This window comes from Bos indicus x Bos taurus, chromosome 14, assembly GCF_003369695.1.
Source record: "Bos indicus x Bos taurus breed Angus x Brahman F1 hybrid chromosome 14, Bos_hybrid_MaternalHap_v2.0, whole genome shotgun sequence".
NCBI classification, from domain to species: domain Eukaryota; kingdom Metazoa; phylum Chordata; class Mammalia; order Artiodactyla; family Bovidae; genus Bos; species Bos indicus x Bos taurus.
In genome coordinates, this window is record NC_040089.1 from 62308094 (window position 1) to 62336071 (window position 27978).

The 27978-nt window shown below is 37.7% G+C and overlaps 1 protein-coding gene across 5 annotated transcripts in view; it reads left to right on the forward strand.

Moving 5' to 3' along the window:
- The window catches only part of UBR5 (ubiquitin protein ligase E3 component n-recognin 5), a 137410-nt gene that overhangs the window by 25234 nt on the left and 84198 nt on the right, over window positions 1-27978 (forward strand). For all 5 annotated transcript variants that reach the window (XM_027561404.1, XM_027561409.1, XM_027561407.1 and 2 more), the window contains exons 2-5: window positions 19223-19267; window positions 19843-19924; window positions 20396-20472; window positions 21175-21294. In XM_027561404.1, the coding sequence (XP_027417205.1) occupies window positions 19223-19267; window positions 19843-19924; window positions 20396-20472; window positions 21175-21294 (324 nt within the window). The remainder of the gene's footprint in view (window positions 1-19222; window positions 19268-19842; window positions 19925-20395; window positions 20473-21174; window positions 21295-27978) is intronic.

The following is a 27978-nucleotide window of genomic DNA, read 5'->3' on the forward strand; positions in this document are numbered from 1 at the left end:
GATTCTGGTGACAGCCTGTTTCTTGATTTGTAGATAACTGTCTTCTTGTATTCTTCCATGGAAGCGGAAGCAAGCTTTTGTCCTGTCTCTTCTTTTCTCTTATTTTAAAATTCAATTTAACGTAATGTAGTATTTCACTGAAGTATGATTGACAGTGTTGCGTTAGTTTCTGGTGTGCAGCAAAGTGATTCAGTTATACTTTTATGTATGTATATTCTTTTTTCATGTTCTTTTCCATTATGGTTTATTGCTCTCAGGGGAGGTTTGAAGCTTGCTATTGGCTTAGCAGTGGTCCTGCATTTTCTTCCTGAGAATGAATGTCCCAGGATGTGCAGGTTTGACAACTTTCCAAAATGGACTAAAGCCTGTCTCAAAATTTAATTTTTGGAAGCCTCTGTTGTTCTTCAGGCATGGGGAAAGTTCTTTAAAACTTACTGTAGTCAGGGCTTGTGTTTTCTTTTACTACCTTTCTTGAAATGTTTTCTCCCTCATTTTCTTCTCCGTCTAGTGAAGAGCAGGAAGAAAGGTGTTCTTTCACTATGCTTCCCCATTTATTAAGTTTCTCTTCAGGGAGCTCAGGTTCTTCTCTGAAGTCTTCACTGAGTCTGATTTCATGTCCACAAGAGGTAGCAAAGTGGAAAGATTGTCAGATCTTGTATCTGCTGTCCAGCTAATGAGATCTGCTTCTGTGAAGTATGTTGGACTTCCTTTTTTTTCTGTTTTCATGTCAGTTTTCTTTCAGTGCATGCATGCATGCTCAGTTGCTTCAGTTGTGTCCAACTCTTTGTGACCCCCGTGGACTGTATCCTGCCGGATCTCTGTCCATGGGACAGAGGTCCTTTGCCCTCCTACAGCGAGGGGATCTTCCCAACCTAGGGATAGAACCTGGGTCTCCTGCATTGCAGGCAGTTTCTTTACCACTGAGCTACCAGGGGAGTCCATTTTTATATTTATTCACCCTTACTTGGAAGGGAGATTCAGTTCCTAAAAGAATAATACTTTGATCACAGGAAGTGGTATACAATTTGTTGTTTTTTGCAGACACTCTGGCACTATCTACTGTTTAGATTATTTGTAAGAAAAATAATTTCAGTTTCTTAGGATCTTTTCGGCTTTTTGGTAACTGTAGCCTTTTTATTTGTATAAGAGCCATTTTTTTTTTTAGTTTAGTAGACAAATACTTATGTTTTCATTGACATGTGTCCCCTTTTCTGAGATGATGAATCTCAACACCCTTCAAAGCCCATTTCAAAATCCTGACTCCCCAGAAGCCCTGGCATTCACTGATTCTTCTAACCTGAAATGAATGCTGCCTTCTCTTACAGTAAGTTTTGGTTATAGCACTTATCTTGGCTCCCAGTTTAGTGTTTTGTTTGTTTCCTTATGGATGCCTTTTGTTTTTACAAGTAGATTATAGTACACTACTTGAGATGTGTGGATTGAATTAGTGGTTCTCAACTTCCCTTTCTTTCTCAGGCTTCCTAAGGGGTAGATGGCACAGTTTTCTGTAGCTGTGGTGCATAATTAAGGTGATCATCCCAAGTATGTAGAGACCCCCTCAGGTGGTGCTGTTTGTCTCCCCTCTCTTCCCAGTGTATCATATAGTGCAGCTTATTTCCTGTAATACTTACCTCTGGGCTGTCAGGAAGTATTTGTTGATTGAATTGGACCCATGGCAAGTGCGATACCATGACAAGAATAGAGGCTTCAAGAGGTTTTGTCTCCCCTCCTCTCTTTCACCTCTTATTTGAGTAATTATAGGTAAATCAACCTCTTGTAGTCTTTTGTTTTCTCATGGAAAACAAAGACTATTATATCAAGAATTTGATATTAAATGAAAAAAATCTGTATAGTTGTTGTTATGACATCAAATAAAACTATCAAATTAAGTACACTTCTGTGTTGGTGCCAGTTATTTAGATTTGTCTTTCTTACTTTTTAAATTTTAAATTTATCTTTCAGTAAAATATTGGTACCACATCTTGGCAAGATGAAAAGTTGGCAACCTTACATTTATTCCTTTAATTTGAAGGAAATTTTATATATCTGTTAAGTCTAGAAGTTGGAATATTCTTTATGCCTTAAAACCTGTGGCAGCCCAGTCTGGGGACAGATTTCTATGTATTTATTTGTGTTAGACTAAGCTTGTTAATGTTCCTTTTCAGTAAAGTTCCAGTACAGTTTCTGTCTTTACTGATATTTTTTCTGCTTTAACTATCACTTTCTGATAGAAGTGTATTTCTCATTGGAGTTGACATTTCCTCAAGTGGTCAGTTTTTACTAGAGATGATTTTTGAGATGTGGTATTAGGAGCATTCAGAGTCTTGCATGTTACTTGTTCTTGGTGGATTATTCCTTTTATTGTTATATAATGTCTCTCAGCCCTTCCATCATACTTCCTTTTCCTCCAATCTGATAATATTTGACTTTTAATATGTGTGATGAACCATTTGAATAAGCAGGTTTATTTCTACTGTCTGAATTTTATATTTTCTGAACCTTTTATTTCACTGCCTTTTTTCCTTTGTTAGATTGCTAGTTTCCTGCATTTCTTTCTTTTTTCCCTCTGCTTTTGACTAGAAACCATAGATTGCTATTTCTGTTCTTTTAGTGGCTGCTATTAAGCTTTTCAGTCACAACATTTATAACAAAACCATGAGTCTAACTCCAGCTTCCAGGATGAACCCAGTCTCTCACTGGGGAGCACTTTGAGCATTATTTCCCATCTGTGGAGATATTTATCTTTTATTTGATCTCAGCTATGTCTTTTGATTTTCTCTTTTTTACAGGTGTCTTTCATGGCTGTATATTAAGAGTGGGAGAGGTTTTCCAGAGAGCAAAGTACACCAACTCTATTGCAACGATTCTTCTAGCCCACTGATACGCATACCTGCCCATAATATTCAGTCAGTGTTTGTTAATTGTTACATATCTTATACATTTCTTCTTTCTGTTTTAGTTTTACTCACTTTACTCTTTTCAGCTTTATATGGAAAGGAAAGTAGAGGGAACAGTCCCACCCAAACCTGTGGAAGACCTTTTCATTGACTTCCCACGTCAGACTTGATGGAGTATTCAGTGCTAAGAAAGGAGGTGTCAAGAATGTAGTTAGTCTGGGACAAGCAGCTTTCGAGTCCTACTGTGAATTGGTAGTATTTATTAATAGTAATCTCATTGTTAGGCTGGTTCCATTTTGTTATATTTGTTAACTCTTCAGCTCTGTCTTTCACTACAGATGCCAGTTACTTCTGTGGGAACCAGGAGAGCTGTGCTATATGTAGCTGTGTTGTTGCTATGATAATGGTGACTGAATGTGGGAAGCATTCCTCTTCTGCCTAGTGTTTGGTAGGACAGTCTGAGATGGTGCTAATTACAGGCGTGCCAGGCTGGAGGTGAGGCTGGTGTTTGGCTCTGCCTCGCTTTCTGCTCCATCATCTTCCTTTTTCAGGAGGTTGAAGTTAGTTATGAAGAAAGAATTAAACCAGTGAACTTGTTAGTTCTTGATGCTGCAGTATTGAGAATATTGCATCTGTGACTAAGAAGTGAGTTTTGAGTTTTGTTTTTTTTTTTTTAATGGGAAAGAAACTAGCCACCTGGGAGTGATAATTAAGGATTGGCAGTTCGATAGACTGATGTCCTTCATGGTCATTCTCAGGATTAGCTCTCTACCTTTAGTTATCCACACATTGTCTAAAAACACCACATTTGTGTGTGTATGGGTGTTTGGCTTTTGTTTTTTAAGTGGTTGGAGGTTGAGATGGGATGAGAGCCCTCTCTATCTTTGATGTCAGTCTGTAAATCAGAGACTGCCTGTTGTGTCTGCTAATATTGTGTTGAATATTTATTGTTAGATGAGGAATTGGAAACTTTTATTGGTAGATCTCTGAAGGCCAAATGGGGGTGGGGAGGCAAGCCTTTGCTGTGTTGCTAGAGAGGAAAGATTTGTGTTCATTAGTGCTCCGTAGTGATAAAAGGAATCTGGTAGAGCTCTTAAATTTGACTGTGGTGGCTTGTAGTTTTGACCTTTTTTTAAAAAAAATAATTTCAGTTTGTATCTTCGAATTTCTAGTTCAGAAAACCTTCCTTCAGGTTTTCTGAGATAGAGACCTGGTGTTAAGAACCCTAGTAGGTACAGATTTCAAAGAAGCCATTAGATACAACTTTCAGACCCCCTCTGGGTATACTGATGATAACGCTTCAGGTAATAAGCAAGGTTGTTGTGTAAAGCCCACTTGGTTAGTCTGGCTTCATGGGAATAAAGATGCCCAGCAAGGTTTACTTACACTGTAGAAGGAAAATAATGAAATCTATTGCTGTCTCCTAAAAGTAGATTAGTTTGAATCAAAACTAAATATCTTTAATTTTTTCTACTTAGAGAAATAGAAATGCTGTTGCCATGTTACTTGGATTTAAAAAACTGTCTGCTGTGATATATGTTGATGTAATTTTACGTAGAGTAAGATTGTTTATGCTGTTTCTCTTTTTAATCCTTGAAGTTGCTTAAACAGTAAGGAAATTGGAAAATCATTTTTGTTTAGATAAAGAAAAAAGGAAAGGCATTTTGTCACTACTGAGCTGTAGGCTTTTGTTGGGGTAGAGATGAATAACACGTGGTCTCTGTTTCTGGGAGTTTAGATATTAAATCGGTGTCCTCTGGTTCCCTAAAACCTTACTAGAAAGAATGGCCTGTTTGTGTTCCATGTTTAGTGTTTCCCAAACAGTGCTCACTTCAGTTTGGAAAACATAGGATTAAGCATAGTTAATCAGGTTTCTTTGTTTTAGGACTTACCAGAGTCTAATAGAGGTATGTGGATTGTGAATTTCTAAGAAGGGACTTTCCTAAGCAACATTTCCAAAACTTGAAATAGTAGGGTCCTACATGGACTATTAATCTTGGGACTATTTTAAGAAATGCTTACATGTATTTGTGATATCTTAGAGTAGTGATTTCCAAACTTATTTTATCATCAGCATCACTTTGGGTTTCTTAGACCTTTTTTTTTTCAATTTTGAGTTGATAGAATGTTTATGTGATTTAAATTTAACCAAGTGTACATTGGCACTCAGTGAAAAACTTCCCTTCCTGCTCCGTTTCCTAGCTGCCTACTTCCTTTCCTCATAGATGACTAAGATGTTATTCCTTCCAGAGATATTTTATGAATGTGTCATAATTTATTTAGCTAGAACATAAATTACTGAGTCTTGTATTTGGAGATTTCTGACTGAGTAAGTTTGGGTGGGGTCTGGTACTATGTCTTTTAAAATGTTCCTTAGAGATTGGATGATTAGCCAGGTTTAGATGCTATTATTTTAGATGGTACACATTACTTTTGCATGTGACATATTTTCCAATTCTTAAAACAACTCTGAAGCAGCTATGGTAGGCACCATTTCTGGCAGAGGTGGAAACATGAGAGCAGATTTTAAAATGACCTGCTCAAGGTCATGCTCCTCTTTTAATAGTGAAGCAGAGACTCAAAAAAAGCAGAGCTTTTTTTGGTATCTAGGTAGGACTTGGGTTGGCACTGATTTTGCCTTTTCATGGCTACAATGCAGATGTTTGGCTAAACAACCCTCCTTCCCCCCAAAAAAAACCCCAAACAAATAAAAAAATAATATGAGTATTTATATCCAATTCTTATGTTGGCACAGCATTAAAATGTTAAAATATTTTACTGCATTACTTGCCAAAAGATAGCTAGGAATTAGACTTTCACTCATTTGGTTTTAAGGCGCTTAACCAGTTAGACTCAGGTTACAGTTTCAGGCACTTACATTCAGGTGAGTTGCACACAGACTTTTATCTGTACTTTTACTTCCTGATGGCTCACCTTCTCTCTTCCCTTTGTTTCCAGCTTCTTTTTGGCCTTTCAGTACATTCCTTTATACCAACCAGAATTACACTGTGGAGGAGGGTAAGATGGAGGGAGAAAGAAGACTGTTCGCTAAGTGGAGGGATTAGGAGAAGATCCCTGGCTTACAGTACCAAGTGGTTTTCCTGTCTGGTGAACTCTTTCTGGGGATGATTCTCAAAGAAAAGAGTTTAGACAGATTCTTCAGAGTATTGTAAGACCATGTGAATTAGGGCAGAGCCTCCATAGGTTTATTTTGTAGGACAGTATTCCTTAGTGTGTTTTAAAAAATCTAGTCTCATACTATTGTTCTCATAGCAGAAAAGCTAAAATCTTTTAAGAACGACTATGAAAAGAATTTAAAAAGCTATGAATTCAGCATTTTGAGGCACCGTAGGACTTAGCGCAGGGATATGAACGTCTACTCATTTGTTCAGCCACCCATCCATCAGCGCACAGAAGGGTTTTACTATGTATTGGGTGCTGGGGGTTTAGAAATTAGTGAAAACATGGTTCTTGCCTTTGTAGAGTTTCAGGCTTGGAGAAGGAAATGGCAGTCCACTCCAGTATTCTTGCCTGGAGAGTTCCATGGACAGAGGAGCCTGGCGAGCTATAGTCCATGGGGTCGCAAAGAGTCGGACATGACTGAGTGACTAACACACAGGCTATTCAGTTCAGTCACTCAGTTGTGTCCGACTCTGCAACCCCACGGACTGCAGCACACCAGGCTTCCCTGTCCATTACCAACTACTGGAGCTGACTCAAACTCATGTCCATCGAGTTGGTGATGGCATCCAACCGTCTCATCCTCTGTCGTCCCCTTCTCCTCCCGCCTTCAGTCTTTTCCCAGCATCAGGGTCTTTTCAGGAAAGTCAGCTCTTCGCATCAGGTGGCCAAAGTATCGGAGTTTCAGCTTCAGCATCAGTCCTTCCAATGAGTATTCAGGACTGATGTCCTTTAGGATAGACTGGTTGGCTCTCCTTGCAGTCCAGGGGACTCTCAAGAGTCTTCTCCAACACCACAGTTCAAAAGCATCAATTCTTCGGCGCTCAGCTTTCTTTGTAGTCCAACTCTCCCATCCATGCATGACTAGGGGAAAAACCATAGCCTTGACTAGACGGACCTTTGTCTGCATAGTAATGTCTCTGATTTTTAATATGCTGTCTAGGTTGGTCATAACTTTTCTTCAAAGGAGCAGGTGTCTTTTAATTTCATGGCTGCAGTCACCATCTGCAGTGATTCTGAAGCCCAAAAAAATAAAGTCTGTCACTGTTTCTATTTGCCTATCTATTTGCCATGAAATTATGGGACCAGATGCCATGATCTTAGTTTTCGGAATATTGAGTTTTACGCCAACTTTTTCACCTCTTTCACTTTCATCAAGAGGCTCTTCTTCACTTTCTGCCATAAGGGTGGTGTCATCTGCATATCTGAGGTAATTGATATTTCTTCCGGCAGTCTTGATTCCAGCTTGTGCTTCATCCATTCCGGCATTTTTCATGGTGTATTCGGCATATAACACATAAGCTGGGAAAGAGACAGATATTTCACCAAACAAGTAGTTATACGGTATAAGTACAGTGGAGGAAGTATGCCCCAGGGGGGTCAGAAGAAGACCTAGTATAGCCTGGAGTGAAAGATTAGTTAAGATATTCCCACAGGTTCTTTCAGCCAAAACTTGAGGGATTAGTATCTATAGATGTGTAGAGGGCAGTGGAGTATAGTTTATTCTAGGCTGAAGAAATGGGTGTGTACAAAAAAATAAAGTAAGGAGCTCCTTGGTGGTTTAGTGGTTGGGATTCTGTGCTTCTGCTGTTGTGGCCTGGGTTCTACTTCTGGTTGGGGAGCTCTCATAAGCTATACAGTGTGCCAAAAGGAAAGAGAAAAATAGAGTAGTTTGTGAATATAATCTAGTTAAGAACTTGGGAGAGCATAGTGATATCTGGAATATGCAGTAGTGATATCTGGAGTATGCAGTGCTCTGGAAGTGTTAGGAGATGAGACTGGAAGTAGTAGGGGAGAGAAGAGAAGGAATCTCTTACTGTTGTGAAATAAAAGCCTAGGCACAGGATACAAAGAGTTACAGTGTGCCTACAGATTTCTGGTTCCAGGAATTCCCAGACTTAGTTGTCATTCCCTGGTTCTTCGGGTTCCTACCAGATCTCCAGATTCAAATTGGGCCTTGTTTAATTTGGCAACCGGTTCAAGCTAGAAGTTGGCTGATTGGAAGCAGCAGTCTATAGAGCAAGCTATCCAAGGATGAAAAGTATATTTCAGTGATAATGATAATGGCTGCCATTTATTGAGCATTTAAGTGCTTGGCTCTTTCCAGGGTACATTGCAAAATTACCTTTAATCCTTACAGCAGCACTACCAAACAAGTGGTTGATCTTCATTTAACAGAGCAAGAAACCTTCCATGCTCTGGGAGGTTAAAGTGAACTTGCCCAAGGTTGCAGAACCAGTTAATGGAAGAGATGGAATTGAACCCAGGTTGGTTTGTCTGACAGCCCCTTCTTTCCCTACCACCATGCTGCCCCTCAGGACTGCAGGATGGCTCCTGGAGCAGACGGAATGGCAGCTCAAGAATGTCCAGTGACCGTTTCAGAGGCAGTAAAACTACTATTTCATCTTCGATGTTAAAAGGGCAAACAAGAATCCATCCCATTATCTGTCATTTAAAGAAGCTTTCCTGAGTCTAATGGCATCAGGATCCTTGGTCAGGAACCTAACCTCCTTATAGTCTTGTTTTGTGGAAAAATCAGATTTAATCATAGGTATATAGCTCTATTTAAAGAACTGAGTACCTTGCCGAACAGTAGTATTTATATTACAAAGTGCATTAGTTTCTCATGAGACGTTTGATTTGCATGTGGAGTTAAAATGGGGTTTGTAACAGTTCGAATACATTATATGCATTTGGCAGGTACTTTATTGAATGATGTTGTAGTTATTCAGAATGTGGATATGGCCTAAGAGTGAAGAAAAACCAAGACTTTTCTCTTAAAATTTTGGCTGGATGCTACATTTTTGAAACAGAAGGACTAAAGAAGTCTTCTTACTCTGTTAGCATGCAAGTTAACACAAGTTTGACTCTTGTATGTATGTGTAGTCTTACTGTTAAGAAATTGAAATTAGGTGAGACAAAGACACAGGAAATTATAAAGAAGGATTAATGTGTAAAGGCCAAATCTTTATCTTTTCCTACCAAATTTCTTGTCCATTTGGCATGTGTATTTCCCTTTTCCTGTTTTGAATGGAGCTGAAAATAACATGGATGGTTTTGCTTTAAAGGAAAATGACTCACTTTCTTGTGCTAGTTTCTCAGAGATGTGTTTATCTTTCGAATGGCACAGTATTTTGGGATTTTGGTCTCCTTTTCGTTTTATTATGAAAAATGTTATTTATGGCATTATATAGGAATTTCTAACTAGAATATTTTCTTATGTTAAGGGAAGAAATTATTTGTAAGTATAATGTATTTTTCTTTGTTGTAGTTGCAGAGTATGTCTATAACGTGGAATTTTCTCATCTTAGTTGTATAGAAATGTTTGAGCTGTTTCACCTGAAAACCATTTTAGGAGTAAGAATTAAATTTCCCACTTAAAATTTATATCATTTTCTGTATTTATCTGGAAACTTTTTTTTTTTTTTTTTTTTTGGTCTTGAATGTATCTTGAGGCTGAATGTCTTGTGTTTATTTATTTAAGGTAAAATGAACACATTATATAAACAGACATTCGTTTTGTCCATAAACACAAAGTATATAGAAATCCTACCTATAACTGGTTACTCAGGAAGCTGACAGATGGGTTTTTTCCTCCTATAAAAGCCATCATTTGGGTGATTTGGAGTCTTTTAAAAGTCAGGGGACTTCCCTGGTGGTCTAGCGGCTAAGACTGCTCCCAGTGCAGGGTGCCTGGGTTCAATCCCTGGTCAGGGAACTAGATCCCGTGTCCACAACTAAGACCCGGTGCAACCAAATTTAAAAAAAAGAAAAAGTGTTTGCTACCTGGCACCATTTTCTTTGGTAGGCAAAAAAGAGAAAAGTCAACTCAAATCTAAAGAAAAAGTGGCTAAGATTTATGTCTAAGCAAAGATATATTATGGATCAAAGTACAAGCTGAGATTTGCATTATAAAACTGAACAGATTACTCTTCACAAGGAAATACCCTCTTTTAGAGGGTGGGAGGAATAATCTGTATCAGTAGTCTCAAATGCAAATGCCTCCAGGTGCTAGGCAGGTAAGGGTACCTCTTGTCACCACTAGTCAATAGAAGCTTGGTTGTTAGATCTCATTTTTCAAAAGAAGCTAGAAATCTGAGTATCTGAAATTTTCCAGTTTTACATGTTGGCCAAGTTCTTTAACAGTCTTTTAAAAATTTAAAAGGCCATGTGATTCAATATCTTGTGTACACCTGTAGGCTGGCAGTTTGTGACTTAGACTTAAAGACTTCCCCTCCCCACCCCTTTTACTGATTGACTGTAGCTTTTGCATGTAAATCTTAGAAGTTCTTTCTGATCCTTGCCTCTACTGCCTCACCTTCCCCTACTGAAATAAACGTTTAGTGCTCATGAGAAATTTAATGCTATCAGGGAGGCAGGGTTACATTTTTCATATGCTTTATGTTGCATTACCATGTCATTTTACATCTAGAGAATCATGCATGGATACATTTATTCTGAGTGCAAAATAGACCAGTGGATTTTTAAAAATTAGTTGATTAACTAATTTTTGTCTCTGTTGGGTCTTTGTTGCTGCACGGGCTTTTCTCTAGTTGCAGTGTGCCGGCTTCTCATTATATTAGCTTCTCTCGTGGAGCACGGGCTCTAGGGTGCCGGCTTCAGTAGTTGTGGCTCGCGGGCTTAATTGCTCTGCAGCATGTGGGATATTCCCAGATCAGGGATGGAACCCGTGTCCCCCGCGTTGGCAAGTGGGTTCTTTACCATTGAGCCACTGGGAAGCCCCTGGATTTTAGTTTTAACAGTATTAAGAGTTCATAAATAGTGTTTCAGACCCTCCATTGTAACCAGCCTTTTAGAAACCATCACTTGTTGAGTTTTGGTGTAGTGATTTTTTTCTTCTCTGTATGTATTGTCTAAATACCTGTACTGCTTCTCTCATTATCCACCCCCCCACCCCCAATTCCTGAGAAATTCTGAAGCTAGGAATGCATGATCAGGGTTAAATTCAGATATAAGCAGTACAGAATGAATTTTTAAAAACTGTATCTGAAAATTGAATGTCTTGAAGTCATATTTCAGACATACAGTAAGAGAGTCTTTCATAATCACAGGGAATTGTGTTGAAGGGAATCACCCCTAAAGTGCTGGTGCTTCTTGTTTGGGCCAAAGCAACCCTAATTCCGCTAAGCTCTTCTCAGGCTCACAGGTCAAGGTAGCTCCTAATATTTTAAGTCACAGCACAGTGGGCAGGTAGGCTGAAAGACTTCATCTCCTTCACCCATAAACAAATCCACAGTGCAGCAGGAGGAGGAGACTCAGTTATCCCTTCTGTCTTGATACCCAAAACTACCTCAAGGGGCTCCCCTTGAGCAGGTGGCCTGCTCCAGGGCTGTGTGCAGAGGGACCTGGGGTTGGGATACCCACTGTGCAGGATTGAAGAAGCTAACTCCAGGCTTTCAGTTTGCTGGTGGGGGTGGGAATGTACTTACTAAATGCTGGCACAAGTAAATGACCGTCTCAGAATGCTCTCTGCACCTTTGCCGAAAGTACATTCTTTTCTCCCAGGTACAGTCCTGCTGCCAGGCAGCACCACCATGTAATAGCTTGAATTTATTGTTATTGTTGATAATGTGAACAGTTGGCATGCAAGGAAGCATTTCAGAGGTGGCAGTTTGTATGGTGCGGTGCAACAGTGGTATAAAAGAACTGTGTTGTGGGGGGACTCCCGATACTCAGGAAGGTGTGTGATGATACAGTGCAGAGACCATATTCTGTGGTCAGAGGAGGGTTTGACTCTTCTCTCTCCCATCAATCTGGTAACATAGCCATTGCTCCAAAAGAAAAAAAGAAAAAAGTGCGCTTTGATTGCTTCTTGAATTTTAAGCTTTAGAGAGTTTGCTTTTGGAGAAATGCTAGAAATATTCCTACAGTATTTCTTTTTCTACAAAAAGATAATCTGGGTGCATTTAAGTTTTGGCAGTACCTGCCTTCTCTGATGTGGATGACAGGTGTTCTTTAAGACATTTTCTGTAGGAATCTTATGATTTAGTGTTATAAGTAGCCTTTCACTGATTCACTGTTGTTTCTTCATATGGATTATTAAGCCCTATATTCCAAAATAAAATTATGTGGATAGGTAAAAGTTTTATTTCCATGAATGGATATCTAGAGAGTGGTGTGAGGTCACTTTAAAGGTAGTTTGCTAATATGATTATTGGGTAACTGGTGAATTATCAGATGTTTTCACTGTGTCAACTGGTCTGTTAATGAGTTAATATGGGCAACTGTCCTAAAAAGATCTGTATATTCACGCTTTTCTTGCTTGTTCTAAACTTCAATTTGAGGTGGAAGACCTGAGGAGTAGTTTAGTTTAAGATCAGGAATCTTTTCTGCTCCTGAAATGTATTATAACAAGTATTATTGTACATTTTTCACTGTTGGAAAGAAATGGAAGAGTGGGGAAATACTTGGTAAGTTTTATCTCTTCTTTGCTTTAAGTCTGAAGCCAGTTTAGATCGAAACACAAGTGACTGTAGAATGTCAAGTAGACCATTAAAGGGTCCTGTATGAGGGAGAAGCTGTAGGTTTATGTAGGAAGAAAATTAGAGCTACCAGAAAAATTCATGGAGAGGAGTTAGTGTTTGAGCTGGTCCTGAAGAAATAAGAACAAGACTAGAGGAAATGTATGGGTGGCAGAAGAATTACGCCACTTTCTACCACTAAAGTGAGTACTGATAAACGTGAAACATGGATAGGTATCCCTGGTCTTACAGTTCCAGGTAAAGGAAAAAACATCATCTTGTAGAAGGTGGACTGAGGGAAATACATGCTGGAGAATTGGAGCCTTTTAGGGGTCCAGACACACCTAAATTTTTTACATTTAGAAATGTAACTAGGAATCTAGCAGGTTTCATTTGTTTTGGGGATGTGCTTATTGAACAGGTGGCAGGGGATTCAGTATTAGGGCAGAGAATTATAAAACTGAAGACCCTGCATTAAGTGCTGCTGTCAGTTGCGGGTCATAGAAATTATAATGTTAAATTTGGGGGAGATGAGACTGAACTTGTAGGGAATTTCAAGGGCAGCTATGAAATACATTACCTTCTAGCAGGTACTGTTATACTTATTTCTCTTTTAATATTGGTTTGCTGTTACCTTACCTTGGTGCTTGAAAAATTTCCAGCCTGTGGATCTGTAAATCTGTCTATAAATCTGAAGGAATAGAATAGATTATTGAATCGGAATACACAATAAATCTTTGGTGTCGGAGTACTAAGGATTGTCAGAAACATACTGCTAACCTATCCATTGTGTGTTATAGCCACCTCACAAAGACTTTCCTGCCTGTCTCCAAATGAGATTAAATGCTGAGTTATGAGGTTATTTTGTAATGTAATGCTGTGTTCTTGTTTCCCGTCACAATCACATGTAAAGATTTATTCTGAAATGGAATTTGGTGAGCTCTAAGGTGGGCTTCCCTGGTGGCTTAGCAGTAAAGAATCTGCCTGCAGTGCAGGAAATGTGGTTTTGATCCCTGGATTCAGAAGATTCCTTGGAGAAGGAAATGGCAACCTGCTCTAGTATTCTTGACTGGGAAATCCCATGGACAGGGGAACCTGGTGGGCTACAGTCCATGGGGTCGCAAGAGTGTACTCGACTTAGCAACTACACTACCACCACCAGGGTGGCTTATTTTTTCTTTTAAAAACAGAAAACTTGTGTTAATATTACAATGGGAAGAAATACAGAAATGCAAAGAAATAGAGGAAACAATAGAATGGGAAAGACTAGAGATCTCTTTAAGAAAATTATAGAGATAGCAAGGGAACATTTCATGCAAAGATGGGCTCAGTGAATGACAGAAATGGTATGGACCTAACAGAAGCAGAAGATATTAAGCAGAGGTGGCAAGAATACACAGAAGAACTGTACAAAAAAGATCTTCACGACCCAGATAATCACAATCGTGTGATCACTCACCTAGAGCCAGACGAATTCTGGAATGTGAAGTCAAGTGGGCCTTAGAAAGCATCACTATAAACAAAGCCAGTGGAGGTGATGGAATTCCAGTTAAGCTATTCCAAATCCTGAAAGATGATGGTGTGAAAGTGCTGCTCTCAATATGCCAGCAAATTTGGAAAACTCAGCAGTGGCCACAGGACTGGAAAAGGTCAGTTTTCATTCCAATCCCAAAGAAAGGCAATGCCAAAGAATGCTCAAACTACTGCACAATTGCACTCATCTCACACGCTAGTAAAGTAATGCTCAAAATTCTCTAAGCCAGGCTTCAGCAATATGTGAACTGTGAACTTCCAGATGTTCAAGCTTGGTTTTCGAAAAGGCAGAGGAACCAGAGATCAAAATTGCCAACATCTGCTGGATCATCGGAAAAGCAAGAGAGTTCCAGAAAAACATTTATTTCTACTTTATTGACTATGCCAAAGCCTGTGACTGTGTGGATCACAATAAACTGTGGAAAATTCTTCAAGAGATGGGAATACCAGACCACCTGACCTACCTCTTGAGAAACCTGTATGCAGGTCAGGAAGCAACAGTTAGAACTGGACATGGAACAACAGACTGGTTCCAAATAGGAAAAGGAGTACGTCAAGGCTGTATATTGTCACCCTGCTTATTTAACTTATATGCAGAGTATATCATGAGAAATGCTGGGCTGGGTGAAGCACAAGCTGGAATCAAGATTGTCAGGAGAAATATCAATAACCTCAGATATGCAGATGACATCACCCTTATGGCAGAAAGTGAAGAACTAAAGAGCCTCTTGATGAAAGTGAAAGAGGAGAGTGAAAAAGTTGGCTTAAAGCTCAACATTCAGAAAACTAAGATTATGGTATCTGGTCCCATCACTTCATGGCAAATAGATGGGGAAACAGTGGAAACAGTGTCAGACTTGATTTTTGGGGCCTCCAAAATCACTGCAGATGGTGACTGCAGCCATGAAATTAAAAGACGCTTACTCCTTGAAAGGAAAGTTATGACCAACCTAGACAGCATATTCAAAAGCAGAGGCATTACTTTGCCAACAAAGGTCCATCCAGTCAAAGCTATGGTTTTTCCAATGGTTATGTATGGATGTGACAGTTGGACTTTAAACAAAGCTGAGTGCCAAAAAATTGATGCTTTTGAACTGTGGTGTTGGAGAAGACTCTTGAGAGTCCCTTGGACTGCAAGGAGATCCAACCAGTCCACCCTAAAGGAGATCAATCCTGGGTGTTCATTGGAAGGACTGATGTTGAAGCTGAAACTCCAATACTTTGGCCACCTGATGAAAAGAGCTGAATCATTTGAAAAGACCCTGATGCTGGGAAAGATTGAGGGCAGGAGGAGAATGGGAGGACAGAGGATGAGATGGTTGGACGGCATCACTGACTCAATGGACATGAGTTTGGGTAGGCTCCGGGAGTTGGTGATGGACAGGAAGGCCTGGCGTGCTGCAGTTCATGGGGTCACAGAGTCAGACACGACTGAGCGACTGAACTGAACTGAACTAAACAGTTAATAACTTTAAGCATTGTAAGCTTTTGGAGGAGGATCCTTTAATATAGGTGAATGCCGGATAATTTTGGGGAAACATGCAGTAACTTAGTAAATTTAAATGAATGTGATCAGTAGCCTGCAGTGATTCTGAGTTTTGCATGTCTGCCCAGGATTCTATAATGTTAAGGGGAACAAAGTAGCCTTTATTTTGTAGTTAGTACTTTGATTTTGTTTTTTTGCTTTGAAGATTTCTTTGTTACTGTTATCTGGGATCCATGTAGAAAAAGGTGTATGGGGCCAATTTAGTTATAATAACTATCTTGAAATTTGGAAAAATGGCATATATTTTCTGTAAATTTGGGGGATTGAATTAAGAAATTAAACAAATTTGATATTTAGAAAAGCATTCTTAAGTATCTATTTAAAATAAATTTGTATGAGAGTTTCAGATGGGTAAGATGAAATTGAATATGACAGTAAATGCTGTTTCAATATAAACATTAACATAAATATCTTCCACTGATATATTTGCATTTCATACATTCTTAACAGTTTCAAGACTAAAAAGAACTAGAGAGGACTGATTAGTCTTGCTTCACATAGATGAGACAGAAAACTTAATGGGCTAGTAGTGGTAGATGAGCTGGGAGTAAAGCCTGGATTTCTTGTCATGCAGTGGGTATCATTTCCAGTATGAATGGGTGTACATTTCAGATACAGTTAGGAGTCCACCATGATTTTTAATAATAGAAAGTTTTATGTCTGTAACCATTTCTTCTATCCCCTTCCTAACGTGAAATTTGCTTTTGAGTTCTTGAATTGTTATTTTATTTCTTTTTATTTCTAGCATTTTGATATCCTCAAACCCTACTTTAGTTTTATAGATACTACCTGCAGTGGTATTTGGAGCCATGAAAGCATCATTTAATTCTTAATCTCAGTTGTCCAGTTTTGAGAACACTTCGACAAATTTTATTCTCCCCTCACTCCCTTATGCTTTGTGAAAACTCTGGAGCCAGTGTTGGGCTAAGAAAAAAGGAATGGAAATGAGGGGTTTAGTTGAATGCTGGTGAACAAGTATCTTTTGACAGTGTCACTATTATGGCTTTTGGGAAGTAAAGCCTTCCTTGGCCTTATCTCACAGTCTTTCTACTCTGTTGTCTGGTAAAGAGTTTTATACGTGGCTCAGAGTAAATGTGAGCTGAGGAGAGTGAGAACTCATGCCTCCCTGCCAGGTCTTCTCAAGGCTGTGGTTATTGCCCAGAACAGGGCCTCCCAGTTTATTTTCTTCTCCCCATTTGCTAGTCAGCCTTCTTCCAGAGCTCCTGAGTTCCACAGTGCATTACTCTTCCTGTGTTTTCTCTTGTCTTGGAGCAGAGATATGTGCATTGTAAATGAGCAGACTGAGAGATGGTAAAAAAAGCTTGACTTCAAAGGACTGAAGAAAACATTTTTTGTTAATGAAAGACTAGAAAAACAAAAATTATTTTATTGAGAGCCAAATCAGAGATGATCAGATGCTGTTTTGGAGTGAAAATTAAGTATGACATCATTCGAAAGTTACTTTTGCTTGAAAGTGTTAGTCGCCCTGCTGCTGCTGCTAAGTCACTTCAGTCGTGTCCGACTCTGTGCGACCCCATAGACGGCAACCCACCAGTCTCCCCCGTCCCTGGGATTCTCCAGGCAAGAATACTGGAGTGGGTTGCCATTTCCTTCTCCAGTGCATGAAAGTGAAAAGTGAAAGTGGAGTCGCTCAGTCGTGTCCGACTCTTAGCGACCCCATGGACTGCAGCCTTCCAGGCTCCTCGGTCGATGAGATTTTCCACGCAAGAGTACTGGAGTGGGGTGCTCAGTCGTGTCCAACTCTTTGCTACCCCATGGGCTATAGCCCACCACGTTCCTCTGTCCATGGAACAGAGGATGGCAAGAATATTGGAGTGGTTGTCATTTCCTTCTCCAGGGGATCTTTCCAACCCAGGAACTGAACCATCATCTCATGTCTTCTGCATTGGCAGGCGAGTTCCCAGGTGCTGCCTGGGAAGCCCTGTTTTTGCATAGGAATATGATTTAGTGTTGGACATTTGCTTATACTTAGAGGAGGGCATGGCAGCCCACTCCAGTATTCTTGCCTGGAGAATCCTATGGACAGAGGAGCCTGGGGGCTCCAGTCCATAGGGTTGCAAAGAGTCGGAAATGACTGAAGCGGCTTAGCATAGCACCATTTGCTTATACACATTTTAGTGTTTCAAAGATGCTCCTTGTAAAGAACAGAGGATAGAAGTTTACCAGATAAAGTTGAAGGACAGTTGGTACCTAGTAGAATCTCTTATTGGAATAATTAGCTTATTTGCCCATATGTTGTATGATTTGTGGTAGCTTTTAAATCCTAAACTAGCTTTAAGTATGTTTAATTTTGAGTATGTATACCACTTTGATCTGTGGTTAGTACGAATGACTGAAATTTGATTTTATGTATTTTTGTCACTCTTTACAAAGCAAACTTCATGAAATTTCCTGTTGATTTATTGTTCTGTTTTTTCCCCTGTTTTCTAAAATTCTCAGTTTATTTTTAAAAGAATTTCTGAAAATTATTTTTCAGTTATTAATAATAATAAAACAAATACTGTTTTCAAAGATCAGGCATTTGTTTAGATAATAGAACTGAACTCTTAAAATCTCTACATTTGATTACATCTTTATATTATAAAATGTCTTCCTTAGGTTGACAGAAGTACCTAATTTAAATGAATATTACAGTTCTTTATATTAACTCAAGAGTTTCTTTGAGAGAAACAGCAAAATGGTGATAAATAACATGAGTTAATGTCTTTGTTAGATAGCCCTTTGAGATTTTTCTAAGCATATTCAATAACTCTTAAAAATGTCAGGTGTTACCCTTGTTTTACAGATGTGGTCACTAAGGTTTTGCTTTTTATTTTTGCAATTCCACCAGAATACCAACCTGGGCACCAAGGTTTTAATTTGTACAATCGTGTGTCACACGGCCCTTCTTTCAGAACTTTTGAGACTATTCTCACCTTAAAGTCAGTTTGGCTTTTGGATTGTTTCTGCCTTGTTATCTTAAATTCTTTAACAGTTACGTACTTTCCAAATAGTTTCATTTTGTGGCATACCTGTACCTTCAAGAATCTCTTTCAGCGTATGTAGTACAGTGTTTGAAAAATTGGCTTTCCATTGAGCATTGATCCAATTGCCAGTTCTACTGCTGGTTTGTTAAAATCTGGAAGCCTGTTTCCTCTTCTGTAAAATAAGATGATGATTGAAGTTACAAATGAGGTGGTGAGGTAAAGCAAGTGCAGGGTTGACTTATGACCTTTTTAGAGACAGAACTTAAAGATAATATACAAATCATTTTGCCTTAGTAAATTTTTTGTGGTTGTGCAATGGTAAAGAATCCAGTTGCCAATGCAGGGGATGCAGAGACGTGGGTTCAGTTCCTGGGGCAGCAAGATCCCCTGGAGAAGGAAATGGCAACCCACTCCAGTATTCTTGCCTGGGAAATCCCATGGACAGAGGATCCTGGCGGGCTATGGTCTATGGGGTCACAAAAGAGTCGGACATGACTGAACGCACACACATACTGTTAGAGATCTCCAGATGAGAGCTCTTTTGTTTACAAAGGCTCTGTATGTGTTGTTTATTCATGCTTTGTTTTGTTTTTAAAGGTTACGAGAAGTTTCAGAGAAACTGAACAAATACAATTTAAACAGGTAAGAGTTTTAAAATATTTTACATTTCCTGAGGAGAATAGCTTTTTTTAAAAGATAAAAATTAGGAAAACGTACTCATGTTTAGGTAGCAGCTATTAAGAATATTTTAATCTAGCTCTCAGCTTTTTATGAGTGAGTTCATTTGAATTATAGTTTGTGTTCATACTAATTTTTAAAAACTCTGCCATACCAAAGAGCTATAAGATAATGTATTTCAATTATTGCTTTAAAATATATAAATATTAGTTTTTTAAAAATGAGTTTTGCCAGCAGTTCTTCTGTTAATTGAAATTGAAAAAACCCTCAAGGGTGTATTTGCCATTTAAAAAATAATTTTCTTATTTATTTCGTTGGGTCTTTTCATTGTAATGATAGGGTGTTATTATTTTCATTATATATATATATATATATATACACACACGTATATATATGTTCATTATATATACAGACACACTCACACATACATATGATGTGTGAGTGTATGTGTATACCATGTAATAAAAGTTTCTAGTAAATACTATGACTTTGGAGGAAAAAATAATAACTTTGCTTGCATATTTTTCTTTATTCCTCAGCCATCCCCCTTTGAATGTATTGGAGCAGGCTACTATTAAACAGTGTGTGGTGGGACCAAATCACGCTGCCTTCCTTCTTGAGGTAAATTGTTTACTCTTAAGGTAGGGAAGTGAAAATGAGTGTTAAAATACAACTGTGCATCGTCATGTGTCTTCCTTTTGGAAGAAATGAAGAAAAGAGCAGTTTCTTACGATAATTATTTCAGAGCTCACCCAGTTCTGTTTTCTTATTGTATAAATTCTCTGGCCCAGAGAAAGTGTAAATGATTTACTAGAGCTTGAAACTAGTTAGTAAGAGAATGAAGTTCCTGATATCCAGTTATTTTCTTACTCTGAATTCTGTTAGATTGAGATATTTTACATTATCTTCACTGGTTTCATGGTAACGCATATAAAATATACTTCCCTGGCTTCATTATGAGTGCCTTCTGGAAGGGAGCTTATTTTTTGGCTTTTTGAATTGACAGTGATAGGTACGTAATCTGTTTGTTGAATAAACTCAAGTTTTAATGCACATTTTTACTTGGGAAAGTTCTATTTTCTTTGCTTCTAGGATGGTAGAGTTTGCAGGATTGGTTTTTCAGTACAGCCAGACCGATTGGAATTGGGTAAACCTGACAATAATGATGGGTAAGTCATTATGTCCTTTATGTTTAATTAATAATTTAATTCTTAAAGGTATAATATTCCATCTGTGTTTTGGTTTGGGGAACCGTCAAGTTAAAAAGCATTGTAGAAAACCAGGTGCTTAAAATAGAATGCAGTGGTTACTTTATAGTTTGATTTTAATTTTTATGCAAACAGTGATTTATAGCTAAAATATTCACATTAACAGTAGCAGAGGAATCAATGATCCCTTAACAGAATAGGTTACCAGAAGTATGATATGTATTTGGTAGGTTCCAAGTCAGATCTGCTCTTTGAGTGAACTGCCTTTTCAGATCATTTTTTTTCCCCCTTAATATTCCCAAATCAGGTAACTCAATTTGAAATTTTTGAAGTCTTTAAAGTTTTGGTCTTTATAAAGTATGACATGTAAAAAACATTGCTAGATAATGCATGATGACTTTCAGTTGACTGCTTCTGAAGAAAGTATGATTACTTTTAAAAATCTGAGGAACAGTTTGTTTGCAGCTAAACCATGAAAAAGGTTCAGACAGGAGCTGGATTGTTACCAGGTTACAAGTTGTTAGATTTGCTCTTTGTTCTGAAGTGTCCATCTCAATGAGAGTTATCAGAATTGTTAAGCTGATATTTTATGTAGTGAAGCCTGGAATTCCTAGGCATTTGGGGACTTTTCCGTGATTTTTCTACCTCTTGTTTTTTTCCCAGGTCAAAGTTGAATAGCAGCTCTGGGGCAGGGAGGACATCGAGACCTGGTAGGACAAGCGACTCCCCGTGGTTTCTCTCAGGTTCTGAGACTCTGGGCAGGCTGGCTGGCAACACCCTGGGGTAAGTTGTGGCCTGATGATGCATCCACTGGTCTGTGAGTGCTGTCACTGCGAGTGGTCATCTCAGTGTTACCTAGTGACGAAGCCAGGGAACTCTGGGCAGGGTGTCCTGTTGCTTAGAATGAGCCACCATGACTTAAAAAAGCCTACATAGGCTAATTACTGTTAGCCTAGATTTTTCATCTTTTAAAAATGTATAGTGGCTATATGCATTTATGTCATTCATCTTTGTTATTTTTTAAATTTCAGTTATATTATCTTTGGTCTTATTTTTGATTAATTCTTAGGTAAAAAAAATTCTAACATTTCTTTCTAGTAGCCAAATCTGGTAGTTCTTTCTGAGTAAATTTAGTGAGGCTTCAAACTATTACATAACTAAATTTTACTGCCTTTAATGAAATCTTTTTTACTTTAAAGAAATTATTGTGGTATACTTGACATATAACAGTTGCAGGTGCACAACATAACAGTTCAATATTTGTGTATACATGTATACAAATGTTTATGGCCCTTGAACAATGTGGGATTTAGGGCACATTTTTGATCCTGTACAGTCAAAAACCCACTTGTAACTTCTGACTCCTTCAAAACTTAACAGCAAATAGTCTCTTGTTGACTGGCAGCCTTAGGATTAGCATAAACAGTTCATTAATACGTATTTTGTATGTTATATGTTTTATATTCCGTATTCTTATAATAATGTAAGATAGGAAAAAATAAAACATTGAGAAGAAAATACATTTACAGTACTGTTCTTATCAATACTGTAAGTTTGTACCATCTATTTGCAAAATGAATTGTCTGTCATTACCTATGTCAGTATTTTCCTATATGATACAAAACTCTAGATGGTATACGTATTACTTACACTAGACATCAAAAATGAAAAGATAATGTGAAAGGGAGATTCATATTTATTGTATTTATAGATACAGTGATTGATGCATTGATAGTGAAGAAGCAGCAATATGATTACTTCATGGTAGCCTAACCTAAACACTAATGAATGAATGGTTATAAAAACTTTATGGCATGTAGTATTACAGTCATATTTATCATATGATATTAGAAACGTTGTTCATTTAAAAGAAACTACTTACCTGTGATGATAGAAACACAGTTTCTCCAATTAAGAGAAAGAGAAGCATACTGTATGGTAATGTAATTCTACGAAAGCAAAGTTGTAACACAGTAAGAAAACTGTCATTGAGCAGCCAACAGTAAGAAAACTAACAGTATTAGTTTTATATTAAATATCATTCACCTTATGCCTATGTAAGCATAGGCTACTATCTACAAATATTTTATGCATTCATGACATAACTTTTTCTTAATTTTTTTGGAGTTTTTCTAGGCTTCATGGTTCATCTGAGTTTTTTAAATTCCTGTTAGTCCCCCCCCCAAAAAAATTCCAGTATATTTATTGAAAAAAAATTATTATATAAGGGAAGCCACACAGTTAAAGTCTCTGCTGTTCAAGGGTCAACTGTAATGTGAAATGAAACAGTCAGTTAACACCCATCACCAAATCTGGTTACAGATTTTTTTCTTGTGATGAGGACTTTAGAGATCTCCTCTCTTATCAGCTTTCAAATGTACAGTACCTTGCTGTACATTTTATCTCTGTGACATTTATTTTATAACTGAAAGTTTGTACCTTATTTTTACTTTTAAAATTATTTGTAAAATTTTTACTTTTAAAATTATTTGTAAAATTTTTACTTTTTACACTAGATACTCTTAAGTCCATATTCTCTAAAGCTGGTATGCCGTTGAACTAAAAGAATCATATACAGATTCCAAGCCAGATGGTTTTATTCATTTTATACCTTGATTTATGAATAGCTAGATCTTCTGAAATTACCCATTTAGTGGTTAGATAATGCCAAAGCAATGATGTTAGCATATGTATTCAAAAGCTAAGCAGAGAAATAGAAGCAATTTAAACTGTTTCAAAATATAATTAAGGAGAGGAAGATGGTTTTAAACATTTTGACTCTCTTGGTAAAGTTAGATTTAAAAGTTGAGATCCCATTTTATCTGATAAACTTGCAAATGTTTGATTTTATTTAAGAAAGCATGCTCTTACATATCATACTACATCAAACTTTACCTGTTTAAAGATTAAAATTTAGTTCTTTTTTTAGTTGAGGGGTTGTCACATTATAGCCTACAGGCTAAATCTGTCCTGACTGCCTCCTATTTTCATTGAGACAACTATACTTGATACTTTCTCTGTGGTTGCTTGTGTGCTAAAATGGCAGAGATGAGTTGTCATGACAAAAGACTGGTGAGCCTGCAAAACCTAAATAAATGGTTTACTTTTCTACACTTTACAGTTTGCTGATCCCTGCTTTAGTTTATTCATTTACATAGGGGCATTTGTTCCTAATGCTGTGCTCTTTATTTCTAAATTTAACTTTTCATTTGAAAATTATTTGACTTTTAAAAATTGCAAAATTTCACCCAGCTTCCCCAAATGTTAACATTTTACATAATCATAGTACAGTTATCAACACCAGGAAATTAACAGTGATCAGTGCTTAATCTGTAGAGTTTATTCGGATTTCATCACCTGTCCCACGAGTACCATTTCTCTGCTCTAGGATTCAGTCCAGGACCCTGTGTTGCATTTGTTGTCATGTTTCTGTAGTTTCCTCCAATCTGGGACAGTTTCTCAATCTTTCCAGATCTAGATGAGTTTGAAAACTGGTTATTTTGTAGAATGTTTGATTTTGTCTCTTATTTCCTCATGATTAAACCCAGGTGATGCCTTTTTTTTTTAAGTCTTTATATTTTAAGAGCAGTTTTCGAGTTCATAGCAAAAATGAGAAGGTACTGACTGTACAGGGATTTTCATATTCCCCCTGACCACATGTATAACCTCCCTTGTTATCAGTACTCCCCACCAGAGTGGTCCATTTGTTACAGTTGATGAACCTACACCCGCACATCATCATCCACAGACCATAGTTTACATGAGAGTTCACTCTGGGTGTTTGACCTTCTCTGGGTTTGGATAAGTTTATAATGACATGCATCTTTGATTATAGCATCATTTAGAGTAGTTTCACTGTCCTAAGAATCCACTGATCTTTTTACCATCTCCATAGTTTTGTCTTTTCTAGAATGTCATATAGTTGCAATCATTCAATATTTAGCCTTTCCAGATTGGCTTCTTTCACTTAGAGTAGTATGCATTTAAGGTTCCTCCATGTCTTTTCATGGCTTGATAGCTCGTTTCTTTTTAGTGCTGAATAGTATTTCATTCGGAGAATGCAATGGCACCCCACTCCAGTACTCTTGCCTGGAGAATCCCATGGATGGAGGAGCCTGGAGGGCTGCAGTCCATGGGGTGGCGGGGGGTCGGACATGACTGAGCGACTTCACTTTCACTTTTCACTTTGACGCACTGGAGAAGGAAATGGCAACCCACTCCAGTGTTCTTGCCTGGAGAATCCCAGGGACGGGGGAGCCTGATGGGCTGCCGTCTATGGGGTCGCAAAGAGTCAGACACGACTGAAGCGACTTAGCAGCAGCAGCAGCAGTATTTCATTGTATAGATGTACCACAGTTGATTTACATATTCAGCTACTAAAGGACATCTTGGTTGCTTCCAAACTTTGGCAGTTATGAGTAAAGCTGTGTGCTGATTTTTGTGTGGATGTAGGTTTTCTGCTCCTTTGGATTAAATGCCAAGGAGCACAACTGCTGAATTTTGTGTTCTAGATTTTGGTCATTCTAATAGGCATGTAGTGGTGGCTTGTTTTTTTTTTAAATACACATTTGCTTGATGATATATGAAGCACCTTTTCGTATGCTTATTTGCCCAATGTAGCTCTTCTCTGGTGAGGTTTCTTTTAAGGTCTTTGGCTCATTTTTCCATCAGATTGTTGATATATTTTGGATAACCATTTTTTAATCAGATAATGTCTTTTGCAGTTATTTTGTCCCAGTCTGTAAGTTGTCTTTCATTATCTTGACAAGCATCATTTACAGAGCCAAAGTTTTTGACTTTAATGAAGGCTAGCTTATCAGTTATTTATTTCATTGTGCCTTTGGTGTCATAGCTAAAAAGTCACTGCCAAATCCAAGATTGTCTAGATTTCTTTTCTGCTATCTTCTTGGAGTTTTATAGTTTTGCATTTTACATTCAAGTCTGTGATCCGTTTTAATTTTTGTGAAGGTCTGTGTCTTTTTTCCATGTGGATGTCCAGTTATTCTAGCAATGATTGAATCATTTGCAATGATTGAATTGCTTCTTTGTATTGCCTTTGCTCCTTTGTCAAATATCAGTATTTATGTATTTATAGGGGTCTGTTTCTGGGCTCTTTATTCCGTACAATTGATCTATTTGTTTTTTCTCCAGTAGCACACTGTCTTGATTACTGTTGCTTTATAGTCAGTCTTTGAAAGTTGGTCAGGGTCCAGTCAGTCAAAAGAACTTTGTTCTTCTGTATTGTGCTGGCTCTTTAGATCTTTTGCCTTTCCCTATACATTTTAGAATCAGTTTGTTGATACAAAAAACGTGGTGGGATTTTGATTGGGATTACAGATGATGCATTTTTGGCAAGAATACCACAGAAGTGATGATGTGACCTCATTGCATCATATGTGGAGGCACATGATATTGACCTGTCTCATTACTGTGATGGTTATCCCTGACCACTTAGTTAAAGTGATGTTTGCCAAGCTTCTCAAGTATAAAGTTACTATTAATATTTCCCCCTTTAAAGTTACTATTAATAGTGCCCCCTTTGTAATGTATTTTGTGGGGAGATGGGCTTCCCTGGTGGCTCAGCTGGATGCTTCCTGACTATGTAAATAGTCCATTTTCTATCATATTTTTGCTCATTAACTTTAGCATCCATTGATAATTTCTTCCTTCATTACTGTGGTGTTGGCCAAGTAGTGCTTTTTAAAATATGTTTTTATTATTTCTTTTACACTCATTAATTGAAATTTGACTGTAAGGAAGAACTTTTCCTCCTCCCCCATTTCTTTCTTATTTATTCTATTCTGTTACTGCTGAGTTATTTATGTTATTATGGTCTCATGGATATTTGTTTTATTTTATGGTTTATAATCCATTGCTGTTTCTGTTGCTTAAATTATCCTATTTAAATCCTCTTCTCTTTATAAATAAAGCTTGGATATAACCAGTTATAATAGACTACATGACAAGATGACTGGAAGAGAGTAGTGGAATTTTATGTCTTTGGTAATAAAATACACAACAAAGATGATAATAAAGGAGTACATTTGAGCTTGAATAAAAACCTTAGTAGAGCTGCTCCAAAAGAAGGTTAAGGCTAATTTTAAGACTTTGGAAAGCGGGGAGAATCATTAGTTTTTGTGTTCCTCTTACTTATGCTTGATTGTATTCCTTTTTTGAATCATGTTTTTATAAACCTGCCCCACCCCAACAGAGTCTGTGTTTTCGCATTGGGTTCATGATCGCAATTCTGAAAAACGTCACAGTGTTCCCCCTGACTAAGCCATATGTTTACCTTTATTTGGTCTTGCAGATGTCCACAAAATGTAAGCACTTAAAGGCTGATTGTTTCTCTTGGCCTGTATGAAAATTTTTCTCAGTTTGTTGATGGAGAAATTGTAACCAGTATTCTCTAAATTAAGAAATTTTAAAGTCAAAAATGTTATCTGTCATAATAAATTTTCTTTCTCTGAGTTGTGTTGTTCCCCCCTCCTCACATTCCTATGTTGATTATAGTAAACTTTAAAGAAGCTTGCTATTTATTAGAGAACCTAGGACATACAGGTGCAGTCATATCTGAAAGACTGTCCCCACAGACCTTGGTCCCCAGCCTCTTCCTTCAGAGTCCTGGCTTGTTCCCTTTGGGTTCATAGAGGAGTTGTGAATCAGGTGGTCTCTGAGAACTGCATTTGAAAGATTTTGGCATAATTAATACTGTTTTTCTTTGCTGTCAGTGTGGGTAATTGAGAATTGATCATGTATTATGACTGAGCATTCTTAGGAATAAATAACAGTCAATGTTTCTAGGACTTTTAATGTTTTTCCCTTGGGGCTTTTGCTAATTGGCAGTGTGCTAAGGCTTTCTAGCTGCGTTTTTTTTCTCTTTCATAATTACTCAAATTTATCCTGGGAGATATTTTAAAAATCTCCAGGATATTTTTGTTAAGCGCATTTCAGTTGGGCAAGAACACCAACTTTGAAGGGGAAGAACACCAACTTTGGAGAAAGAGAGTGTGTGTTTAAAGAATGTTTAAAATGGAAATATTAGTTTCTAAAGTCTCTTCATCCATTGTTTGTTATCACCCATTTTTAAAGGAGGCAGCTAAACAGCTGATGTTACCATAGAAGTCTACAGGGCCATTGTTACCAAATGTAAACCTCCATTTCTCTCCTACCCCCCGCCCTTTAATCTTAAGAAAAGCTGCAAACTTGTTTTTTTTAATGGGAAATCTTCTGACTTAAGTGTTGAAACTAGTTGATATTTCCGTGGAAATAAATGTGCACATATGCACAGGCACACACATACCTATCTAGTGTGTGTGTTTGTATGCTTGTGTATTTGTATATGTTCTTTTAAATAAGCTTCATATTTTTGTACAGTTTTAGATTACAGAAAAATTACAGAGGTAGTACTGAGAATTCTTGTATGCTTCATGCCCAGTTTTCACTATTAACATGTAACATAAGCCT